Below are 24,638 nucleotides of genomic sequence, written 5' to 3'. Positions count from 1 at the left end.
TCATACAGCTAAGGGATTCAATGCGATATGGGTTATCCTGAACCATCTGACCAAGAGAGCTCACTTTCTATCCATTCGAGAGACTTTTTGGCCGAGAAATTGGCCGATCTGTACATGCGCAAGATTGTTGCTCGACATGGTATTCTAGTCTCCATTATATCTGATCGAGACGTTCGATTCACATCTCGTTTTTGGCAGAAGTTCCATGAAAAACTGGGTAAAAGGTAGCATCTTAGCAGTGCTTATCATCTGCAGACTAACTGTCAGAGTGAGCAGACCATTCAAACACTCGAGGACATGTTGAGAGCCTGTGTCATAGAATTCGATGGGAGTTGGGACTCCTACCTTCCCTTAGCTGAGTTTTCTTACAACAACAGTTGTCACTCCAGTATTGGTGCACTGTCATTCGAGCTTCTCTATGGGAGGAAGTGTCGTACCCCAGTTTGTTGGGGAGAGGTTGGTCATAGAGTCATGGGAAGGACTAAGGTAGTCCTTCAGACGACAGAGCTTATTCAACATATTAGACTGCAATTGTAGACATCTCAGAGTTGGTAGAAGAATTATAAGTTGATGACATGGTTTTGCTGAAAGTATCACTCTGGAAGGGTGTTATACGCTTCAGGAAGAAGGGAACATTGGGTCCCCGGTATATTGGGCCATTTCGAGAGATCGCCAGGGTTGGAAAGGTAGCTTACAGATTAGATTTTCCTGAGGAGCTCAGTTAGATTCACAACACCTTCCATGCATCTCAACTTCGGAAGTGTGTGGCTAATGATTCAGCGGATGTTCATATGGATGATATCTAGGTTGAAGATCGTCTGAACTATGTTGAGAGACCAGTAGCGATTTTGGATCAGAAGACGAAAACCTTGTGCAACAAGCTGGGGTCTTTGGTCAAGGTTCAGTGGCAGCATCAGAAGGGTTCCGAACGGACATTGGAACCTGAGTCATAGATACGAGAGCATTACCCGGAGTTGTTCACAATAGAGGACTTTGAGGACGAAGTCTAGTTCAAGTGGGGGAGAATTGTAACATCTTAATATTGAGGTATTTTTATTTTAACCCAAAGTATGAGAAGTAATTTCATTTTTTTGACCTTGGATGAGAATCAATTGCACAATTTGACCAAATGGCATTTTCGTAAATTTTGGGACCAGTTTACGTACGCTGGGCATTCCACCAAGTACGATGGGCGTACATGCCACGACCCCAAACCCTAATATTTAGAGTTTGGATCCTATTTAAGCATCCTTATGTCCCCGAACTGCCTTCTTTCATCAGCCTCCAAATGTAGCACCTGGTTCTTGGTATGTGTTCTGTTATTAATTCTTCCTTATTTTTACATTTTTGGCCTTGGACTCGGCGAGTCAGTGGCGAGTCGAAGGACTGACTCACCGAGTAGAAGTGGGATGAGGTGCGGGGTTTAAGTTGCGAACTCGGCGAGTTGAGTCCCGGACTCGGCGAGTAGCCACTGTTTGGACAAAAACCCTAATCCAGGGGTTTACACCCTATTTAAACGACCTTATGCAGCCTCCTTTTTCCCTTTATGCTCCCAAACACTCCTGATAGCAAACCCTAGCCGTTTTTGTAAAGATCTAAGGCTTTTTGAGTGATTCTTGTGAGTTTTGGTCTCAAGGAAGAAGGAAGAGCATAGAAAGATCAAGAGGGGACTGAAGGATTCGAGTTTGTTTCATCATTTGTAGTATTTGGAAGGTATAAAGTATGAACCTTGCTCATTCTTTTGTTAGATCCCTCTTTGGGGTGATTTGGGGCTTTTATAAGCCATTTTTGGTGGCCAACCATGTTTGCAAACACGGTTGGGGGTTTGGGCTTCTGTAGTATGTCATTTTATGAGCCACAAGTCAGATCTAGGTTGCTTTTTGCACCAAGGAAGGCCCTATGCAACAAAAGTACCATTCTAGAGCCTTTTAAGATCTAATGTCCTATGCATGCACGTAAAGTTTGTAACTTTACGTGCTAGATCGAGTTTAGGGGCCTGGATCTATCATTTGGTTAAGTGTTGTACATCAGAAATCGAAGTTCTTAGTATGGAATGTGTTAGACTCGGCGAGTCCAAGGGTTTTGGTCCCATATCAGTGAGGGTCGTAAGGACCAGTTGAGTGTGGAAGGGTTTTAGGGAGTCCCAGGGAGTGACCCAACGTTCTGGACTAAGCAAAGTGTTATGGGATTCATGGTACTCGGCGAGTCCAAGGCAATCTTCATGGAACTCAGCGAGTTGTTCATCAACTCGGCGAGTCGAGGACAGAACGTGTTCATAGGATGAACAGTAACTCGACGAGTTGTTCATACAACTCGGTGAGTCAAGTCAGGACATGAGTATCAGTCGATGATGAACTCGACGAGTTGTTCATACAACTCGGCAAGTCGGATGTGGTTTCAGTCGGTGTTCATTTAGAAGGAAGACTCGTCGAGTCATCGCCTAACTCGACGAGTAGAGACGGGTATGAGGTGTGATGAAAGGATAGGGACTCGGCGAGTTGACGAGTCAACTCGGCGAGTCAGGTCAGCTGGAAGTTGACTTTGACTTTCTCTTGGTCAAGGGGTAAAATGGTCATTTTACCCTAAGGGTAGATGTCAGTTTCTGACTAAGTGTTTTGTGGGAATTTTAGCCGGAGAACTTCCGGAGCAGCCGCGGCAGCAGTCAGAGGATTCCCGCACAGTTCAGCAGATACGAGGTGAGTTACCTTCCAGTAGGGATGGGTCTAAGGCCACAATGTTGGCCCACCATTGAGGAGTATTTAGAAGATAATTGTCTCTGTGATAATCTATCTTGGTTTGGTATGCGTTTGGTTATGTGTTACATCTGTATGATATGTTGCATGATAGGGATAGATTCCCTGATAGTGGTCTGTAGGACCAAGGGGTAGGTCAGTACCTGGATATGTCTGAATGCGTGCTTATATCTTGCTATTGTATGCTAGTGGTAGGGGGTGGAATAGTCCCCAGTTACCGGTTGAAAGATACCGATGATGATTACTGGTTGAAAGATACCGATGATGATTACCGGTTGAAAGATACCGATGACGATTATCGGTTGAAAGATACCGATGGTGTTGTATGGTATGTGGTATAATGGGGGAACTCACTAAGCTTTGTCCTTACGGTTTCAGGTACCTCTTCATCCAAGGGGAAGGAACTGGCAGCGTAGCATGGCATCACACACACTCACATATGATTTCCGCACAGTGTTTTCTGGGATTGTACTTTGATATGTCATTTATTCATAGTTGTGGGTTTCAGACATGATACTTGATTTTGAGATGACGTGTCTATACAATATTTCCTAATGAATTTTTTATGGATTAATTAATCAAAAATGAAATTTTTGGGCTTAAATTTTGGGATGTTACAAGTTGGTATCAGAGCCCTGGTTTGAGGGATTCGGACACGCCCTCGGGGGTGTCTGGACTCAAACTAAGGGGCTAAAAGATTTTTACAATAAAATGGTTTTCTAAAATTCTAAGCGAAAGGATTTTACAAAAGACAAGGTGTGTGATGCATGCGACCAGCCGGGCTCAAGTAAGTTTTCCCCAAGATACCCATACATGTTATGTTATGCTATATGGCTTGATTCAGAATTGCATGCTAGAATAGGACTAAGGATCTAGGAAGATGCCTTGTGTGCCTGATATATGATTCTGATAATCTCATGCTAGTTAGGGCTGAGGATCTAGGAGGATGCCTTATATGCCTATTGTATGAGCTGTATGTCAGGGCTGTTTAGTTAGCAGTAGCATGGCCTGTATAGGTTATGCCTGATTTGGTTACTCGATGCACGAATGCTGCTTGCTTTGTGCTATAGGGGTTCTGGCTATTTCCAGCTAACTAAGGAGCGGATATGTAACAGTACCTGCAAGTTAGTTAGGGGGAAATGGTAGGGGCTCCTATGCAGCTGATGGTGGAGAGTAGGTCGGAGAGTGCCCTAGGGAAGCCTAGGATGAGGTTAGTGGGAAGGGGTATCGGTAAAGGGACCTGGTGAAGTCTAAGCAATCCTTGAGGAAAGCACAGGTAGATGTGGAAGGTAGTATGGGCGCGTACTACTGAAAGCAGAGGACCCGTACTCGAATCAAGGAGGGCCTAGATGAAATCGGGAACCTTGGGGAGCGTGTTAGAACTCTCGAGTATATGACTGATCCTGATGTTTATGCGTGTGTTTTCAGTATGGTGACCACACGACTTGGAGCAGGAGGTTCCGGATCAGGATCAGGATCAGGGTCGGGCTCGGGTTTGGGATCCGAGCAGGTTGATGACGGGCTACGCGAGTTCATCGCGCCTGAGATCATGAGGGGCATCCTTGAGTCGACCCCTATCATTTTCGGGTCGATCAAGGAGGGGATTGTTGAGCTGATGGAGGATGGTCTCCGATCATTCAGGAGTGATATGGCGTCTAGCCAGATGGGTACGCACATACTGTCCTTTAAGGACTTTCGGGGAAGTGGTGCGTCGGATTTCCATGGGGTGAAAGACCCCATTGCTGCTAGGAGATGGATCGCAGACATTGAGTCTGCGCAGCTGACGAGCTTCTGCCCTGAGGGGTCGAAGGTGCGATATGCGGCAAGATGCTTGCGAGACAGGGCTAGGGATTGGTGGGAGTCCGTTGGCGACTCATTGGGAGCCTCAGCTGTTGAAGCTATGACTTGGTCAGATTTTGTGACCAGATTCAGGGTGGAGTTTGCGCCAGCTGTGGAGCTTCAGCGGCTAGCCAGTGAGTTTTTGGATATGAGGCAGACTACGGAGATTGTGGCGTAGATCACCGCCAAGTTCCAGGAGTGGGCATTGCTGGTGCCCCAGTATGCGGGGTGATGAGGATATGAGGAGGACCCACTACCATGACATGCTACGAGCTGACATTCGGGAGCATGTTAGTTTTTCAGCTTGCCCTACCTTGGATTCCATGATTGCCAGGGCTAGGGAGAGGGAGATTGATCTGGAGCACGTCCAGAAGAGGAAGGCAGTGGAGGGGCTGACGACTAGGGCTTCGGGGAAGAAGACCAAGGGATCTGATGGTAGGCCGAAAGGTCAGGCAGGACGAGACCGCTATGGGAAATGCGGTCGGTCACACGAGGGAGCTTGTCGTACTGGGCCGGGTTCAGGCTGCTATAAGTGTGGCAAGGTGGTGCATTTTGGCAGGGATTGTACTACCCCCGCCCCTGCGGTACAGATGACAGACATGATTTGCTTCCATTGCAATCAGAGGGGCCACAAAAGGGCCAATCGCCCGAGATTGACAGCAGTGCCAGCGGCAACGCCGGTCACAGCGACGGCGCGGGTTACAGATGGCTGGAAGGTCAAGGCAGAGGTTCCAGTGGTGCGGAGCCGAGCATTTTAGCTGACAGCCGAGGAGGCACGCGCTGCACCCGATAAGGTGACGGGTATGATTCTTTCCCGCTGATCTTCTTTTTGTTGTGATTGTGTTATTGATATGTGCTCTGTTTAGGATCGTTCCATGTGAACGGCATCCCGGTTCTGGTATTGTTTAACTCGGGCGCTACCCGGTCATTTGTATCTCTTGCACTTAGCAAGAGATTTTCCGAGTCTTCGAGCATGTTGGATTGCCCTCTAGAGGTAGAGATTGCAGACGACCGTTCGGTGCGGGCATCGACGGTATTTCGAGATTGTGTACTGAGGTTATTTGAGGAGCGCTACCTGGTAGACTTGGTTCCCATTCCATTGCGTGGGAACAAGGTGATTATAGGTATGGATTGGCTCAGCCCTAATGGGGCAGTGATCGACTGCGCGCAGCAGTTGGTGCGGGTCAGGACCCCAAGCGGGGGAGAGCTGGTGATTCAGGGCGAGAGGCCACAGCGAGGACCAGCTTTATGTTCAGCCGCGAGAGCTAGGCGTTACCTTCAGCAGGGTTGCGCAGGTTATGTCGCGTATGTTATGGATACCCGGGAAAAGGGTAAGGCAACGGTGGATGATGTACATGTGGTACGGGAGTTCGTGGACGTATTCCCCGAGGAGTTGCCTGGGATACCTCCGGAACGACAAGTGGAATTTAGGATCGACCTGGCCCCTGGTGCGGCTCCGATAGCCAAGGCGTCGTATCGGTTGGCTCCTCCTGAGATGCAGGAGTTGTCTACACAGCTGCAGGAGCTGTTAGACAAGGGTTTCATTAGACCGAGTAGTTCACCCTGGGGAGCCCCGATTTTGTTTGTGAGGAAGAAGGACGGGTCGCATCGGATGTGTATAGATTATCGGGAGCTGAACAAGGTAACGGTGAAGAACCGCTACCCACTCCCGAGGATTGACGACCTCTTTGACTAGCTTCAGGGAGCATCTTGGTTCTCCAAGATTGATTTGCGTTCAGGGTATCATCAGATGAGGGTCAGAGAGGAGGATGTGCAGAAGACTGCGTTTCGGACGCGTTATGGTCATTATGAGTTTGTGGTGATGCCTTTCGGACTCACCAATGCTCCTGCTGCGTTCATGGATCTCATGAACCGCGTGTGTAGACCGATGTTGGATCAGTCTGTGATAGTATTTATTGATGACATCTTGGTTTATTCCAAGACGCGGGAGCAGCATGAGGAGCATCTGTGGGAGGTTCTGGAGACTTTGAGGAGGGAGAACTTGTATGCTAAGTTCTCCAAGTGTGAGTTCTGGTTGCGCGAGGTGCAGTTTCTTGGGCACCTTGTCAACCAAAACGAGATTTCGGTAGATCCGGCCAAGGTGGAGGCCGTGATGAATTGGGAGGTTCCGAGGTCTCCATCTGAGATTCGGAGCTTCTTAGGTTTGGCAGGTTACTATCGGAGATTCATTCAGGACTTCTCCAAGATAGCAGTTCCGCTCACTCGGCTGACTAAGAAGTCGGTGGTGTGTCGCTGGGGGCCTGAGTAGCAGGCCGCATTTGAGACGCTGAGACAAAGATTGTGCGAGGCGCCAATCTTAGCCCTTCCAGAGGGCATGGAGGATTTTGTGGTGTACTGCGATGCATACATCGCAGGTTTGGGAGCGGTATTGATGCAGAGAGGGCATGTCATCGCCTACGCGTCGAGGCAGTTGAAGCCTCACGAGGCGAACTACCCGACGCATGATTTGGAGCGGGGGCTATTGTGTTCACCCTCAAGATTTGGCGGCATTACCTCTATGGGGTTCGTTGTACGATTTACACGGACCACAAGAGTTTGAGGTATCTCATGGACCAGCCAAATCTGCATATGAGGTAGCATCGGTGGCTTGATGTGGTGAAGGATTATGATTATGAGATCCTCTACCATCCGAGGAAGGACAATGTCATGGTCGATGCGCTTAGCCGCAAGGCAGCGCCGATCAGGGATATCTGTCTGAGGATGACAGTGATGACTCCGCTTCTGGAGAGGATCCGAGAGGCTCAGCAGGAGGCCATGAAGGAAGAACATCGGAAGAGTGAGCGGATTGTGGGGCAGGTTTCCTCTTTCGATTATGATAGTCGGGGTTTATTGACTCTTCACCGTAGGGTGTGGGTCCCTTATCATGGAGGAGTGTGCCAGGTCCTGAAAGAGGAGGCGCACAAATCCCGATTCTCCATTCATCCCGGGGCGACGAAGATGTATAGGGATCTTCGTCTGGATTATTGGTGGCCCTGCATGAAGCGGGATGTGGCATGGTACATGGAGCGGTGCTTGACCTACAGGAAGGTCAAGGCCGAGCATCAGAGACCACACGGCAAGATGCAGCCGTTGGATATCCCGCTGTGGAAATGGGAGGATATTACGATGGATTTTATCACGAAACTTCCCAGGACCGCGCGGGGGATGGATTCGATATGGGTCATCGTGGATCGATTGACCAAGAGCGCCCACTTTATTCCGATTCAGGAGAGCATCTCGGCCGAGAAATTGGCCGATATCTATATCAGGGAGGTGGTGGCGCTGCACAGAGTGCCAGTTTCGGTGATTTCGGACAGAGACATGCGGTTTACTTCCAGGTTTTGGAAGAGGTTTCATGACGAGCTAGGTACTCGTCTGCATTTTAGCACCGCTTTTCACCCGCAGACGGATGACCAGAGCGAGCGGACCATCAAGACTCTGGAGGATATGTTGCGTGCATGCGTTTTATATTTCGGAGGTAGTTGGGATACCTACCTCCCGTTGGCGGAGTTCTCGTATAATAACAACTATCATGCGAGTATCGACCGTTCTCCCTTCGAGATGTTGTATGGGAGGAGGTGCAAGACCCCGATATGTTGGGGCGAGGTTGGCCAGAGAGTCGTGGGGAGCACCGAAGTAGTGCTCAAGACGACAGAAAAGATTCAGCAGGTCCGGAGCAGGCTTCAGACTGCTCATAGTCGGTAGAAAAGTTATACCGACAAGCGCCGATCAGACCTGGAATTCCAGGTTGGGGATATAGTTCTCCTGAAGGTGTCGCCATGGAAGAGCGTCATCCAATTCAGGAAGCGGGGCAAGTTGGGCCCAAGGTATATTGGACCATTCAGGGTTGTAACCCGAGTGGGCAAGGTGGCGTGCCGGCTGGATTTGTCAGCCGAGCTTAGTCAGATCCACAGCACTTTCCACGTCTCTCAGTTACGGAAGTGCCTAGTGGACGATACGGCGGTAGTACCCTTGGAGGACATTTAGGTTGATGGCAGCCTGAATAACATCGAGCGGCCTGTGGCGATCCTTGACCGGAAGTCGAAGGATCTGAGGAACAAAAGAGTAGAACTCGTGAAGGTGCAGTGGCAACACCGGAAGGGGTCAGAGTGGACTTGGGAGCCGGTGGATGAGATGATGGAGCACTACCCCGAGGTTTTTCAGGATCGAGCGGCAGACTTCAAGGACGAAGTCTAAAATAAGTGGGGGAGATTTGTAGCACCTGGTTCTTGGTATGTGTTCTGTTATTAAATCTTCCTTATTTTTTGCATTTTTGGCCTTGGACTCGGCGAGTCGAAGGACTGACTCGCCGAGTAGAAGCGGAATGAGGCGTGGGGTTTAAGTTGCGGACTCGGCAAGTTGAGTCCCGGACTCGGCGAGTAGCCACTGTTTGGACAAAAACCCTAATCCAGGGGTTTTCACCCTATTTAAACGACCTTATGCAGCCTCCTTTTTCCCTTTATGCTCCCAAACACTCCTCGTAGCAAACTATAGCCGTTTTTGTGAAGATCTAAGGCTTTTTGAGTGATTCTTGTGAGTTTTGGTCTCAAGGAAGAAGGAAGAGCATAGAAAGATCAAGAGGGGACTGAAGGATTCGAGTTTGGTTCATCATTTACAGTCTTTGGAAGGTATAAAGTCTGAACCTTGCTCATTCTTTTGTTAGATCCCTCTTTGGGGTGATTTAGGGCTTTTATAAGCCATTTTTGGTGGCCAACCATGTTTGCAAACACGGTTGGGGGTTTGGGCTTCTGTAGTATGTCATTTTATGAGCCACAAGTCAGATCTAGGTTGCTTTTTGCACCAAGGAAGGCCCCATGCAACAAAAGAACCATTCTAGAGCCTTTTAAGCTTTAATGTCCCATGCATGCGCGTAAAGTTTGTAACTTTACGTGCTAGATCGAATTTAGGGGCCTGGATCTATCATTTGGTTAAGTGTTGTACATCAGAAATCGAAGTTCTTAGTATGGAATGTGTTAGACTCGGCGAGTCCAAGGGTTTTGGTCCCATATCAGTGAGGGTCGTAAGGACCAGTTGAGTGTAGAAGGGTTTTAAGGAGTCCCGGGGAGTGACCCAACGTTCTGGACTAAGCAAAGTGTTCTGGGAATTCATGGTACTCGGCGAGTGCATGAACGGACTCGGCGAGTCCAAGGCAATCTTCATGGAACTCGGCGAGTTGTTCATCAACTCGGCGAGTCGAGGACAGAACGTGTTCATAGGATGAAGAGTAACTCGACGAGTTGTTCATATAACTCGGCGAGTCAAGTCAGGACATGAGTATCAGTCGATGATGAACTCGACGAGTTGTTCATACAAATCGGCAAGTCGGATGTGGTTTCAGTCAGTGTTCATTTAGAAGGAAGACTCGTCGAGTCATCGCCTAACTCGATGAGTAGAGACGGGTATGAGGTCTGATGAAAGGATAGGGACTCGGCGAGTTGACGAGTCAACTCGGCGAGTCAGGTCAGCTGGAAGTTGACTTTGACTTTCTCTTGGTCAAGGGGTAAAATGGTCATTTTACCCTAAGGGTAGATGTCAGTTTCTAACTAAGTGTTTTGTGGGAATTTTAGCCGGAGAACTTCTGTCACACCCCCAAACCGGAACGGCGGAAACGTTCGGGGGCGGATGACTTCATGTGGTAACGTAACAAATGAATACATAGTAAAGAAAGCAATACAACCATCATATATATAATTGAAAGTTTACATTGTTAAAAGGTACATGTTCAAAAACCAATTACAATATGATGCCAAAATATGAATTTAAACTAGCGCCGCAGCGTCCCTTCTTCAAAAGTTGTCTGTTACCTGTAATTACTGAATCCCTGGGACATACAAGTAGTTTTGAAAGAGTAGATCAACATTTAAGCTGGTGAGTTTCATAAGTATTAAATGACAATGTTTGTATGAAATGAAATGTTTTGTTCTTGTTCGTTTGTTTCTAGAAAATCCTATATTTTCTACTAGCATAAATGTATCTTTCTATCAAGACCAATGTTTGTTTCTAGAAAATGTATGTACATATAAAATATCCAATACGTCTGAAAAACCCCGTAAATCAATGTGTTTTTAATACTCCATGTGAGTTTTATAACCATGTTATTGACTAGAAATGTCTATACACAACGTTCTTCAGGCGTTGGAATGTTTTAACGTTTGTCACCCCAAATGGTGGACTGTAGCTAACAGTCAGGGCGCGGGTTGTCAAGCCCGTATAGATCTATACACAAACACCATGCTCCCCTTCCAAGGGATTCTGGTATATAATACAGGACTTGAAATGTGTACTCGAACGTACGTGAAGTTAATGTCTCACCAAACTTAGTATAAAACAGATTTACGTGTGAAAATGTTCATTTGTTCTTGTATGTGAAAGTAAACTTCTTGAAATAGTGTTTCTAGTATGTAAAAGTTCGTAATGTTCTTGTAAAACTATACCTATTATAGTTTTCTAAAAGTGTGTCACGTTTGTATAGTAATCCCTAGTAAAAATGTTCACTTGTTATGAAAAGTATAATTTATATAGTGCCAAGATGAACACATATACATACAGTTTAAGCAGAGTGTTTGATCTATACATATATAACCACATTTTTCATTTTAAAAGATATGATGTCATCGTCATATATTTTGCATACGAAAGTTTCCCTATAATAGTTATAAATCACATATGATTTCGTTGATAAAAAGTGTATAATGAAGCTTTATATAACACACGATAATAATCGTGTGTTTTACTTGTATTCCCCCCCTTAAAATCATATAAAAGTATTTATAAAACATTTAAAAGTGTGGATTATAAGGGTATGAACTCACTTGAAAGATCGGAAAAGGCGAGATGAAAACCGAGCAGAGTTTCGACTCGAGAAAGCGGATTTTCTCGGGATTCTCGGGAATCTCAGGAGCACAAACGACCTTCGGGACTTGAGCAAGGTAACAGGGACTTCGGGATATCACTTGCACGGAAAACAAGGCAAAACGCAAGAAAGTTGAGAGAGAAATGAGCCCTTTCTTCAGAACCCTCACATCCCTTTTATAGGGGCTGGGAACCGCCTCCGTACGCGGGGCGTACGCGTGCGTCACGCATGAGCGCATCCTCGACTGCTTCGGACTCCGGATGGGACTAGACATAGGCTCGCATAGGGCACGACGTGGACGATCCGAGGCCTAGACCTCGAGTACGTTGGGCGTACGAGCGTACGCTAGGCGTAACTCAGCCCGATCTGATAACTCCTCCTTCGGATAATACCAAGGTTTATTAATAAAATTTATATTTTTAATATTTAATAAACTTCAAAAATTCATATCTTCTTCATACAAACTCCGTTTTCGACGTTCTTTATATCCACGCGTAGGTGAGACTACGCTCTACAACTTTCGTTTAGATTCCGTCGGCAAATTTTGAAATTATTTTTATTATTTATTTTTAAAAGGTCGCAGTAAGAAAATTTCATTAGAAATTCATAACTTCTTTATCTGACGTTTGTTTTCTCCAGACTTTTTACCGTTGCAATACCATTGCAGAGACCTTCAATTCTCGTTTAGGTCATTCCGGCCAAAAGTCGCTCGATCTCCGATTCGAGTTTTTAGTTGTCTGTCGTTAAGCCAAACTTGGAAAAATCATAACTTCAATATACGAAGTCGGATTTGGGCATTATTTTTACGTACGATCACGGTTTAATGACATCAAACATAGTAGGTAATTATTTAGAGACTTTTTGGACATGTTATTTTCAAAGTTAATTTCATTATATCAAAAGTGGTTACAATACTTGACTTTTTAGGTCGTTATATAGAGTTGAAATATCGGGTTGTCACAACTTCCGGAGCAGCCGCGGCAGCAGTCAGAGGATTCCCGCACAGTTCAGCAGATACGAGGTGAGTTACCTTCCAGTAGGGATGGGTCTAAGGCCACAATGTCGGCCCACCATTAAGGAGTATTTAGAAGATAATTGTCTTTGTGATAATCTATCTTGGTTTGGTATGCGTTTGGTTATGTGTTACATCTGTATGATATGTTGCATGATAGGGATAGATTCCCTGATAGTGGTCTGTAAGACCAAGGGGTAGGTCAGTACCCGGATATGTCTGAATGCATGCTTATATCTTGCTATTGTATGCTAGTGGTAGGGGGTGGAATAGTCCCTAGTTACCGGTTGAAAGATACCGATGATGATTATCGGTTGAAAGATACCGATGATGATTACGAAAGATACCGATGATGATTACCGGTTGAAAGATACCGATGACGATTACCGGTTGAAAAATACCGATGGTGTTGTGTGGTATGTGGTATGATGGGGGAACTCACTAAGCTTTGTGCTTACAGTTTCAGCTTTTGGTTTCAGGTACCTCTTCATCCAAGGGGAAGGAGTCGGCGGCGTAGCATGGCATCACACACACTCACATATGATTTCCGCACAGTGTTTTCTGGGATTGTACTCTGATATGTCATTTATTCATAGTTGTGGGTTTCAGACATGATACTTGGTTTTGAGATGACGTGTTTATACAATATTTCCTAATGAATGTTTTATGGATTAATTAATTAAAAATGAAATTTTTGGGCTTAAATTTTGGGATGTTACACCAACCTACTTTCATCCCCAAGCAAACTCTAATCCATTTTAGAGAATTCTTGAGAACTTTTTGTGTGTTTTGGTAACCTTATAGGAAGAGAAAAAAGAGAATATCATCTTGGAGGAGTGGGACTCTTTGGATCCAGAATAGCAACATCATTTAGCATCATTTGGAGGTAAAAAGCTCTGAACTTGATTAAGAGTTGTTTAGATATTGTTATGAAATAGTGTTCTTTTGGTCCCATAAGTTTGGTATTATGAGTATGGTTTACTCTAATCCATATAAGATGTCCTTTTAGACGTTTTGAAGCATGTAGAAGCATAAAAATATAATATTGATTGTTAGATTCCTCTCATGCATGTGTTACAAGGTCTTAATTCGTTAAGTAGTTAGGGTTTTAGTGTTTGGGCACTTATTGACCATGCAAGGCCATAAATTTGGAAACTTTATGGTTAAGGACATTAGTTTAGGGTCAGATCTAAGAATTAGATAAAAAAAAGCTTACGCGAATAAGCTCTTAATAGAAAGATTGAAGGAAGGTTGTGTACGACGGGTGTAAGGGCTGGTACGATGAGCGTATTGGCTCAGCTTTGCATTTTAGGTCAAGGGATGAGTACACCCCACGTACAGGTTGAGTACAACGTACTCAGCTGTGTTGATGAAGTTTGACTTTTTAACTTTGACCTGTTTTCACCAAGTTTGACCTAAGGTTATTTTGAGTATTTTTAATGGTATTTGAGATAGGTGATCATGTACATCCTTCGGTTTTATGTTATTTGGATTTGGGGATACTCTGATTACTGAAATACACTTTTGAATCAATGGTTTTGTAAACAATTATGGTTTTGGGTTGTTTTGAAAAGTTAAAATTTATTGTGATTTTTTGAATGTTACAATATATTTCCTCACACATGTCTAGAATGCCCTCATTACAACAAAATGTTCCAAATTTGGTGCTCTTAAGTGCCGCACTAGAAAACAGACCTTTAATGACGCGCTTTTTACGACACGCACTGATTAATGATACGCAAAAGGACGTGCCCTTAAAATAGTGTCATCTCTCCAAAAAATTTAAGGATTCACGTCACGCATTATTGCGTGCCCTTAATTTAGTGTCTCAAGAAAAAAAAAATTAAAAACACGGAGGGCACTTTATCTTAAACGCGCGTCGTCTGTACCTGTCGCTTTATAATTTTAATGAAACGCGCTTTTAGTAGACAAGGGGGGAAACGAAATCCCTAAAATTTTGAAAACCCGCCTCATTTTTTCTATCTTCTATTTCTCTCTCTCTCTCTCTCTCTTCTCTTTCAAGCCCTAAGCCCTAAACAGCCTCCACCAACATCTGAACGAGCCCTCGCCAGTTACCTCTACTCCACCATCAAGCTCTTGCTCCGCCTATGGAGGTGTTGGCGCTGCTGGTGGTTGTCCTTCAGCTTCAGCCACACCTCTTCACGATTATAGTCTGTAGCAGCTCGTCTTCCCCTCTCTCTCTCTCTAGCTCTCTCTCTCTCTCTCTCTCTCCCTTCTCTTTCAAGCCCTAAGCCCTAAACAGCCTCCACCAGCATCTGAACGAGCCCTCGCCGGTTATCTCTACTCCACCATCAAGCTCTTGCTCCGCCTATGGAGGTGCTGGCGCTGTTGGTGGTTGTCCTTCAGCTTTAGCCACGCCTCTTCATGATTATAGTCCGTAGATAATGATTTATGTTTGTGAAGCAAAAACGGTTTTTACAACCGCGATGGCGGAGAAGTTGTATTCGTGTCTGACAAGACTGGTGGCAGCGGTAGCTATCCTCCAACCCATCTCTCCTCTCCGCCATCGTCGCTGACCTACGTGCCGCCTGTAAGAGTTCAAGAGGTTTCGATGATTTGCTTTCTGGCTTTGGAAGCGGCGGTTCTCCATCTAGTAGCAGGTACTGTGCTATGATTTAACTCTTCGCCACCGTCATGTTCCTCCCTCTTATACCTTTTACTATCTTTTATCTTTTATGTTGTGTATCTGTTATTGATTCTCCCCTATATAATATAACCACCATCTGTAGGAGTTTATTCTCGAAGAAAATCTGCCAAAGTCAACTCCTGTAACCCGTATTGGTCAAGGTCATGAGACAAGTTCATTTAAATCCAACTTTGCTTCTTGGTCAGTAGCTTCAGCAGCTTCTGCTCCTGAGGAAACTAAAGGAAAAGTAGCAGGTAGATTCATTCTATATCTTATATATATTTTTGTTACATGGGACATGGGTGTTTAAGTTTTCTAGGGCTATTTTTGACTTTTTCTAAAACTTACCCTAAGTTCTACTCTTGTTCTAATGACTAGCTCTGCTGAAGCAACAAGGTGCTTTTGCCAAAGGTCAGACAAAAACGGATCTTATAGAGGAGGAAGTTCCACCTTTGCTTGGAGAAAATGGAAAAATTGAGGTTTCAGATCATAAACTTGTTGCTACATTTAGATTTAATGTAGAAAGATAAAATAATTGTGGGCTCTTTAGGTATGGCGTATTGATGGTGAAGAAAAGACGGAATTACCCAAGGAGGATATTGGAAAATTTTACAGTGGAGATTGCTATATTTGTCTTTACTCCTACCATTCTGATGAAAAGAAAGAAGATCACTACCTGTGCTGTTGGATTGGGAAGGATATCATCCAGGTAAACTAAAACCATATTATTTCTTTTCTTTTCTTTTTTTTAAGAAAAAAAAATCTTTAATTGTGTATTTAGGATGAAGACTTGTTATGTTGTCTGATCACAGGAGGACTAAAAAACAGTTGTTCAACAAACTACTTCAATGTTCAACTCTATGAAATGCAAACATGTTCAGGTACCATAAATATAATAGCTTTTTTTACTTGTTGCACTGCTGATTATATATAAATTTAGTTTTGAAATATTAGTATCTTATCGTAGGGTCGAATGCATCAAGGAAAAGAAGCACCACAATTTGTTGCTATCTTTCAGCCTATGGTTGTTCTCAAGGTACTCTCTTCCACTTGTAGTAGTTGTAAAAGATATAGCTCTAGAAGAAGGCTGTTAACTATGGTAAATATTTGGTTTTACTTTTACTAGGGTGGATTGAGCTCTGGTTATAAAAACTACATTGCAGAGAAAGGACTGCATGATGAGACCTACAGTCCAGATACTGCTGCACTGATTGAAATATCAGGAACTTCAGTTCATAATAATAAAGCTCAACAAGTAGAGAGGGTATGGAAACCAGAGTACACCTGAACAGCAGCAATTAGCAGCAAAAGTTGTTGAACTTTTGAAGGTATGCTTTTTAAATTATTGATCTTACATCTTTATTTACTTTTATACCCCTTTCCAATCCTTGATAATTTTTTCAACTCTTTTTTCTTATATCTTTAGTCTGGAGTACCTGTAAAATTCTCTAGAGAAGGAAAAGAGAGCTTAGCTTTCTGGCTTGCACTTGGTGGAAAACAAAGCTACTCAAGTAGCAAAGTAACACAGGAAATCATCCGTGAACCACACTTGTTTGAAGTAATAAGCAATAAAGGTTTCAAAACCATAAACCATCATCTATCTTTCACATGTCCATTTTTGCTGATTATATCCACCAACTGTTTTTATCATCTTATTTTCCTCTATAGGAAAGTTAGAGATTGAAGAAGTTCACAACTTTGAACAAGATGACTTGTTTCCAGAGGATGTCTTCATATTAGATACACATGCTGAGGTCATCGTTTGGGTTGGTCGTTTAGCACAGTCAACGGAAAAACAAAACGCTTTTGAAACTGGCGAGGTACATATAATAATAATAATAATACAAATGCAAAATTATACGTTGTATTCGTTGGTATGTTTTTTTAATAAGTTGATTTCAGAAATATGTAGAGCTGGCTGCATCTATGGATTCCTTGTCCCCATCTGTCATATTATATAGAGTAACAGAGGGAAACGAACCTTGCTTCTTCACAACATATTTCTCATGGGATCCTGCAAAAACTACTGTATGTATACATATGTATTAATAATTAATAATTAATTTGTATCTCATTTTTCTCTTTCTCAATGGAACCAGGCTCACGGAAATGCATTCCACAAGAAGGCTGTGCAACTCTTCGGCTCAGGCTGTGTAGCAGAGGTATTTCTTATGTAAAAAGTTTTTTTTTTGGATTAATTTTTTTTAAGTGGCCCCTATCATATTATTTTATTACAACAGAGCCAAGATGTTAAGCCCCCGGGAAATAAACTTAGTGGGGCCACCCAAAGAGCATCAGCCATGGCAGCTTTAACCTCTGCTTTTTCAAAATCAACTACTGCTCCTAAAACTCATCAGTGATCCTCACTGGTTCTCCAGATTGTTCTATTCTTGCAATTGATATTGAAACAGGATCTCCAGTTAGTTATGGATGGATGTTCATACAATTAGGTATTATTTTCAATATTCATACAGTTAGTTATGGATGGATGTTCCAGGTATTATTTTCAATATTCATACAATTAGGGATGTTCATACTTGAGGTATTGTATCACTTTTAATGAAGTTTGAAATGCATATAGTAAAAGATTAGGTCGATTTACCTTTTTTTTTGTTTTTTTAGGAAATCAAGGAAAATGGCACCACCATATAGAGTGATGCTACACAATGATAACTACAACAAGAGGGAATATGTTGTGCAAGTGTTGATGAAGGTTATACCTGGAATGACAGTTGACAATGCAGTTAATATCATGCTCTTGACCTGGACACCACTCTAAATTGTAACTTACTCTAAATTTTATATGTAAATTTTATTTTATCTTTTGAAGGGAAATTTACTGAATATTGATTGGTTGATGTAGTTAACTAGAATTGGTTGAGATGTAGTTTTATATGTTGAGTCGCTCATTGAGTCAATCATGGGAGGATTGGAAGGGCTAATCAACATTCTTGATTCTAAAGGAGGTTTCGGCTCTTTGGAGACACATGTTCTTACTATTTTATCAATTTCCTTAAAAAGTTACCAAATTCATGTATTAAATTTGATAAAGCTAACTTAATTGCTTTTTTTAAATCCTAGCTTCTACCAGAAGTCAGCTGAAACTACAAATGGCTTTTGATGGGCAGGAAAGATATATGAAGGTATGATCTATATTGTAATTCAGATTCTATAACTTTTATTATGTAGTCTCTTAAGTCTTAATACCCATTATTCCTTATGCATGTAGAGATCTTGGGAGCCAAGTGATAAAGCTGATCTTCACTTTGTCTACAAAGATGTTGAAGGAGTATCAACTCAATGGGATGATATTCAAAGAAAACTCAGGAACTTACCTGCCAAACCCTCTGCCTTCAAACCCGATCCCTTCACTCCTATAGAAGACGAAGATTCCAAACCTAAAACCAAATCTCAGATCGATAACAAGACAGAAGAACTCAAAGATTTAGAAGATGATCTTGATGATAGTTGTTTCCTCGAAGAATACAAGTACCTTCAACTCCCTTAATCCTAATATCATTTTATGAGGGTATTAAATTTCATGTGATATTCTCATGGTTTCATTTTCTTTTGTGTTCTTGAAGCAGAAAGAGGTTAGCAGAGATGAAGCAAACAATGGAAGTTTGAACTCGGAAAGTTTGGGCAGCTATGGTGGCCCGGGCAGCATCTATTTCAATATTGATTGTGTGAAAGTCATCTACTAAAGCAAGGTTGGTGTAAGAGTTAATGATGAGAACATTGTTCCAAGACCTTCAGTGAGTTATGATGATGTCCCTTAATAGCAATGTAGTATTAGGTTATATAGTTACCGATGATTATTTGTATTTAACATTTTATGCAATGAATTATCTTACTTATTTATTGTATTTTATTTTGTATCTTGTATGACATTAATTTTTGTGCAATGGATTGTATTTTTTGTATATGGTGTTTTATTTCTATTATGAGAAATTAAATGCAAATTTAATTTAAAAATTAATAAATATATAAATTTATTTTTTTAAACATTTAAATTTACGATACGCAAAAATATGTGTCATCTTCATTTATGACATGGCATTTCTTGACAGGGGCTTTCTTGATACGCATTGCGTGTCATTAACACGCGCGTCGTAAGGTTACGACACGCGAACGCGTGTCGTCTTCCTTTATGACACGGCCTTCCTTGATACGCATTGCGTGTCGTAAACGCACGTCGTAATTGCGCGTCGTAAATGAGCGTTGTAAAAGCGCGTCGTCTCTCTTTATGACAGGGCCTTCCTTGACGCGCATTTGCGCGTCGTCTGAGCCTTTTACGACGCGCAATGAGCGTCGTAAGAGGCTGTTTTTCTAGTAGTGGCACCAAGTCACTTTCCTAAGTGAATCCATATGTTTATGTGAAACAGCGGTTTCAAAATACCACCAATCATCGCCACCGTCGCCACCCCCACGATTGACACCACCTCCACTACCAACTCATGTTGCCCACCACTACTGTTTTCTAAAAATGAAAACCTATAAAAAAATATACATTTAAACATGTTTTCTAATTTTCTAAAACAAAATTGAAAAATGAATAAGTTTATCTAAACGCATTTTCTAAATTTTCTAATGAAAACTTATTTCATTTTTCTAAAAATTGAAAATGAAAAACTGTTTTTTCCATAACTAAACGCAACCTTGGAAAAACAATTTCCATTTTCCACTTTCATTTTTCAAAAAAATGAAATCAATTATCATTAGAGATTTTAGAAAACGCATTTAGTTAAAAATTTATTTATTTATTGTTTTTTGTTTTAGAAAATTAGAAAAAGTGTTTAGATGTGTATTTTTTTCATCGGTTTCATTTTTAGAAAACGGTGGTGGTGGTAAGGTGGAGGTGGAGGTGGGCGGGTGGGAAATGATAGTGGTGGCAACAGCGGTGATGGTGGTCGTGATAAGGGTCGTGGCAGTGGTCATGATGTAGAGCTTATTGGACTTTCTTATATAGAAACGTGGGGTTGACATCTTTGATTGTTTAGCTGTCAAGGGCGTTTTTCATTGCTATAAGAATCAGGATTGAAATAATGTGGGTTGGCTTTTGAAATATTGAATAAAGAAACTATGAGTTCTGATCCTTTATTGGCGTTTATTCATTTCTATATCACGGCCTACATCAGTGGTGTCAAAGCCCTTTCGATCTTCCCCACCACCATGGCACGTAGAGGACGACATGGAAGGGCGGTGGTGGTGGTGGTGGTGATGATGACGACAATGATGATGGGCTAGTGGTAGTGGTGATGGTGGATCGGTGATTATGGTAGTGTGGCGGGGATGGGGATGTGGGAGTAGATGGGTGCATGGATATTGGTTGGGGTGGAATGGCGGCGTGAAAGAAGATATGTTTGTATTCTAGAAAACTCTGGAATTAGAAAAATATTGAAAACAATAATTATCAGTTTTCTAAAATTTTCTAAGTTCTTGAAAATTTTGGAAAATAGCAAAATTTAATTGTGAAAATTTTAAAAAAATATATATATATGTTGAACTAAATGCGTTTTCAAAATTATAATTTTTCTTAGAATTTTTTTCCGAAAAACAATTCATTTTTCCGTAACCAAACGCACCCTTAGTTTTTTCCACAATTTTCCAAATGAGTTCAAAAGTTTATTTCAACGCCAATGAACCAAAATATATTCAGATCTCAAAATAATTATTCCAAATGATCAATTCAGACTAGAATCAAAAGTAGATTGTTATTCCAACTTATTAAATCCATTGAAATGAAGTTCAGATTCAAAGTTCAAACACATCAAAAGAATACATGATCTCAACATAACCTTCAAATCATTCCACTCACAATTTAGAAGCCACTAGTCTAATATTTTGTATTAGTTAACATCATCTGAGATTAGGATAAGCTAGATTGACCACAAATTTATGATTCATAATTTCCCAATCTCTTATGAAGATGTAATCATGCAAGGAAAATGAAGAAAGATCGGTGAATTAATGGTAGAATTTAAGCTAGATATTCATCTTTCATCAATTCCACCACAGAATCACGAATTTGCAAGGATTCAAAACCCTTGGTTCCTAGATGAAGACTATTAGTGATGAGCATCGGTCGGATTTTGGCTAAAACCATATCCAAACCGTAGAAGTCGGTTTTTTCGGTTACAAACCCATGGGGGTTTGGTTTCGATATGGGTCTGTTTTACAGTTTTTTGGTTTTGATTTGTGAGATCATGGTTTGAACCTGGGGGTTTGTGGGTCATAGTTTTTTGGGTTTTCATATTCAAAACCGTTAAAAGTTTGTTGTTGTAAAATAAACAATATTAAATCCAATTTAAATACTAAAAGAGCTATTAACTAATAACCACCTGAGACGTGAGAGTATTTTCATTTTTCTTAACGATAATATATATATAGGGAGTGGTTCAAATGAGAACTAAAAAAGGTTAAGAACCGTAAGAACCTCTAACTTTAGATGTTTATAAAGGGTTTAGGGTAACCCTAAACCCTTTATAAACATCTAAAATTAAAGGTTCTTACGGTTCTTGACCTTTTTTTGTTCTCATTTGAACCTTTATATATATATATATATATATATATATATATATATATATATATATATATATATATATATATATATATATATATATATATATAATAAGTACTAAAAAATATATATAGTGGGTCTGTTTTGTTGGTCAGATTTTGGGCGATTTTTAACCCCATGGATCGGATCGGTTTTATTTTTATTATGGTTATTTCTTTATCATTTTGGGTTTTTTTATTATTTATCTCATTTACTTATTATTTATTTATTTCCTTAGAATTAAATATTTTTATTTTATTAAATTTTCAATTATACTTCAAATACTAAAACTTCTAGCCCGAAAATATGGGTGCTACATTAAGTATTGTATACACAAACGCAAAAACAGTTCCTTTTTTTTGGAACGAAAACACCACCTAAATTCAAGTAAATGACAATTTTAACCTTCACAAAGAAAGATAAACATATGCACCAAAAACATAAGTCTATTAAGATTAGAGCCACAGCCAACATAGAACCAGTTTAACCCCGATAGAGAAATATGTTCCTTCAAAAATCCTAAATACAACCTCGAAGTTTTTCAGTTTGTTTCCTATTGAAGTAACATTGTTACTAAAAACTGTTACAACTTTAATAAACTACATTTTAGTTTGCAACTGTTGACCTTAAAGTTGTTGATTCGTACACATGAAGTTGTTTTCTAGTTCCCAGAATCATCATCTTTGCCATCTTCTTCAGCCAACTGCTTTTCCTTTTCTTGTTGCTCTGCAAAATGTACAACATGATGTAAGTGACATGCCAAACATTACCTTCAACAAGAGAATTAATAGAAATCATAAATAAATAAATAAATAAATATAACATAAATTTACATACCCATAAGTTGAAATATGGCCTTTTGTGTACGTTTTTCAAGCTTATCAAGTTTCTTCTGTACATCCCTTCTAAGATCCCAGTTTGGCTTTTTGGGGGCAATGTTCAAAAAAGGATCCTGGAGAACATTTGAGAAACTCCTTATGTTATATAAGATGAAAATCAAATCAAAAGAAGGATAATTAATAAAAACATCAAAATTTACCTTCTTTTCCTCTTCAATGGGAGGTTCACTAGCTACAGGGTCTTCAAACTTTGGTAACTTTGGTGGAGCAAGTTTACCCTCTTGAAGCTGCTTATCATGAGGAAGGTAATTTCGGAATTTCACATTAACATCACTGTAACAAAATTAGTAGTTTGTTAGCATTTACCCTGCCTTTATACAGAAAACCTCACTTTGCACTATATCAAAAATAAATTGAAAGCTAGAAAAGGGAAATGATTGTGGATGCTTACTTTGCTTCATCATCATTTCCATTTTCATCTTCCTTATCATTGGGTGCTCCATCTTCTTCAGGATTTTCAAGAAGTTGTTGAGCAGCTTTCAAAGCTTTTAGCCTCTCACGTCGAGCTGCTGCTGCTTGCTCTATGGTTTCTTCTTCATCAATAGCCATCTTTCAAGATCACCACTGATCTATAAACTTTTGTAGGGTATAGATAGTTTCATTAGCATATATACCCAATTTATAAGATTGTATTTGAAACTTGTATAGGGAACTGATCATTTATTTCTGAACTTAACAATTTTCTTACAAGTTACAATCATAACAAGAGAGGGCATGATATATGGTTACGAATTACAACTAGTAAGACTAGTGCATATTGAGAATAAAACATACAATGTGAATTAGATGTCAAACCTTGTACTTCAAGAGAGATGAGTTGCATCGACTGTGCTACAAACTTAAGTCCAACTTTTGCCTAATTGTATTATCTATTATAAGCTTGTAATCTATTGCCAAGATTCTCTTGAAAACAATATATATTATTCCGTCCAAATGGAGGGAGTAGCAAAACCCTATTTTTCAAATCAATTCTACTCTTCAATACGATATTTATCTTAGCGCTTATAGGTTTATATACGTAAGTTTTTATGATATTTGCAATATAATCATCAAAGTCTCCTAGAAAAAGCAATGGATTTCACAGTCAGAAGCTGAAATCATTTAACCTAACATAACAAGTCGTCAAAGTTCGTCTTTAGGTTTTACATGTGCGGAGGAAGTAATAACATCTTTCTGCTAATTACTAGGGTTTGAACTTTAGGGTTTATCAGCAATAGAGATCTGCAGATTCTTCCACGCATACGAGCTGATTTTCTACTAGGAATTCAACAATTAGCTATAAAAATACTAATACGAAAAAATCTCAACTTTAAACAGTGCTATAAGTTCGATTTAACAAATTATAGCAAAATTACATTTAAAAACAACATAGCTTGTATATATTATTAGTCAATAAATACACATAAAGAAACACGAATTCCGAGCAGAAAACTTACGTGTGATTAGAGGGAGATTGAAGACGAACGAAAGCGGGAACCGAAGTTACAAGCTATAAAACTTTCTGAAATACTCCCAAAATCCACCCGTACAGCACTCAGCAGCGGTATTGTATTTTTAGTGAACTACAATTTCGTCCCTCAAATATGTATCAATTTGCATGTTTAGTTTATTAAGGAAGGAAGTCGTATTTTTTTTATCCTATACATTCGGTTTCATATACTATTTAGATCTAGTAAACTTGTCATGTCATGGTGGGTTGAAAATCAAGGGGTTGAAAAGTTTAGACCCTAATATTTCATGTTTAACTATTGTGTCGTGATGTATCAACCTGTTTACAAAACACATAGAAATCTTTTACAACAACTCGTTTTATTTCGTGTTGAGTTTATATCAGGTTATATTGTTTAGGGTTTAGACCTTCTAATGTGTTGTGTCGTGTTGGGTTGAAAGATGTTGAACCTAGTCTTACCTATTTAAATTGTGTGTGTTGTTTCGCTTTGTTTAGTTAAAGGGGTTAAAATCTGTTAACAAAATTTTTTTATTTCATATCGGTTTTATGTAGTGTTAGTGTGTCATGTAGGTTTTTGTCAGCTCTATGTAATATCTTGTATTTTATGTAGCACATAAGATACATAA

General features: G+C 40.8%; 1 protein-coding gene and 1 pseudogene across 1 annotated transcript; one reads left to right on the top strand and one right to left on the bottom strand.

Annotated features, from left to right (window-relative positions):
• Positions 1-14,862: 14,862 nt before the first annotated feature.
• Positions 14,863-17,967, top strand: LOC145089037 (villin-3-like; annotated as a pseudogene).
• Positions 17,968-22,091: 4,124 nt separating this feature from the next.
• Positions 22,092-24,135, bottom strand: LOC145086007 (Cwf18 pre-mRNA splicing factor). Its single transcript, XM_079023719.1, has 5 exons — positions 23,999-24,135; positions 22,954-23,138; positions 22,703-22,835; positions 22,501-22,615; positions 22,092-22,389 (listed from the first exon to the last, which is right to left on the bottom strand). Exons 2-5 carry the CDS (start codon positions 23,109-23,111, stop codon positions 22,325-22,327), a joined length of 471 nt encoding a protein of 156 aa, XP_078879845.1. The 5' UTR covers positions 23,112-23,138; positions 23,999-24,135; the 3' UTR covers positions 22,092-22,324.
• Between the last annotated feature and the right edge of the window lie 503 nt (positions 24,136-24,638).

This window comes from Lactuca serriola, chromosome 2 (assembly GCF_051521515.1).
Source record: "Lactuca serriola cultivar US96UC23 chromosome 2, Lser_US96UC23_V15, whole genome shotgun sequence".
Classification (NCBI taxonomy): domain Eukaryota; kingdom Viridiplantae; phylum Streptophyta; class Magnoliopsida; order Asterales; family Asteraceae; genus Lactuca; species Lactuca serriola.
This window is presented reverse-complemented; position numbering and strand designations above follow the sequence as displayed.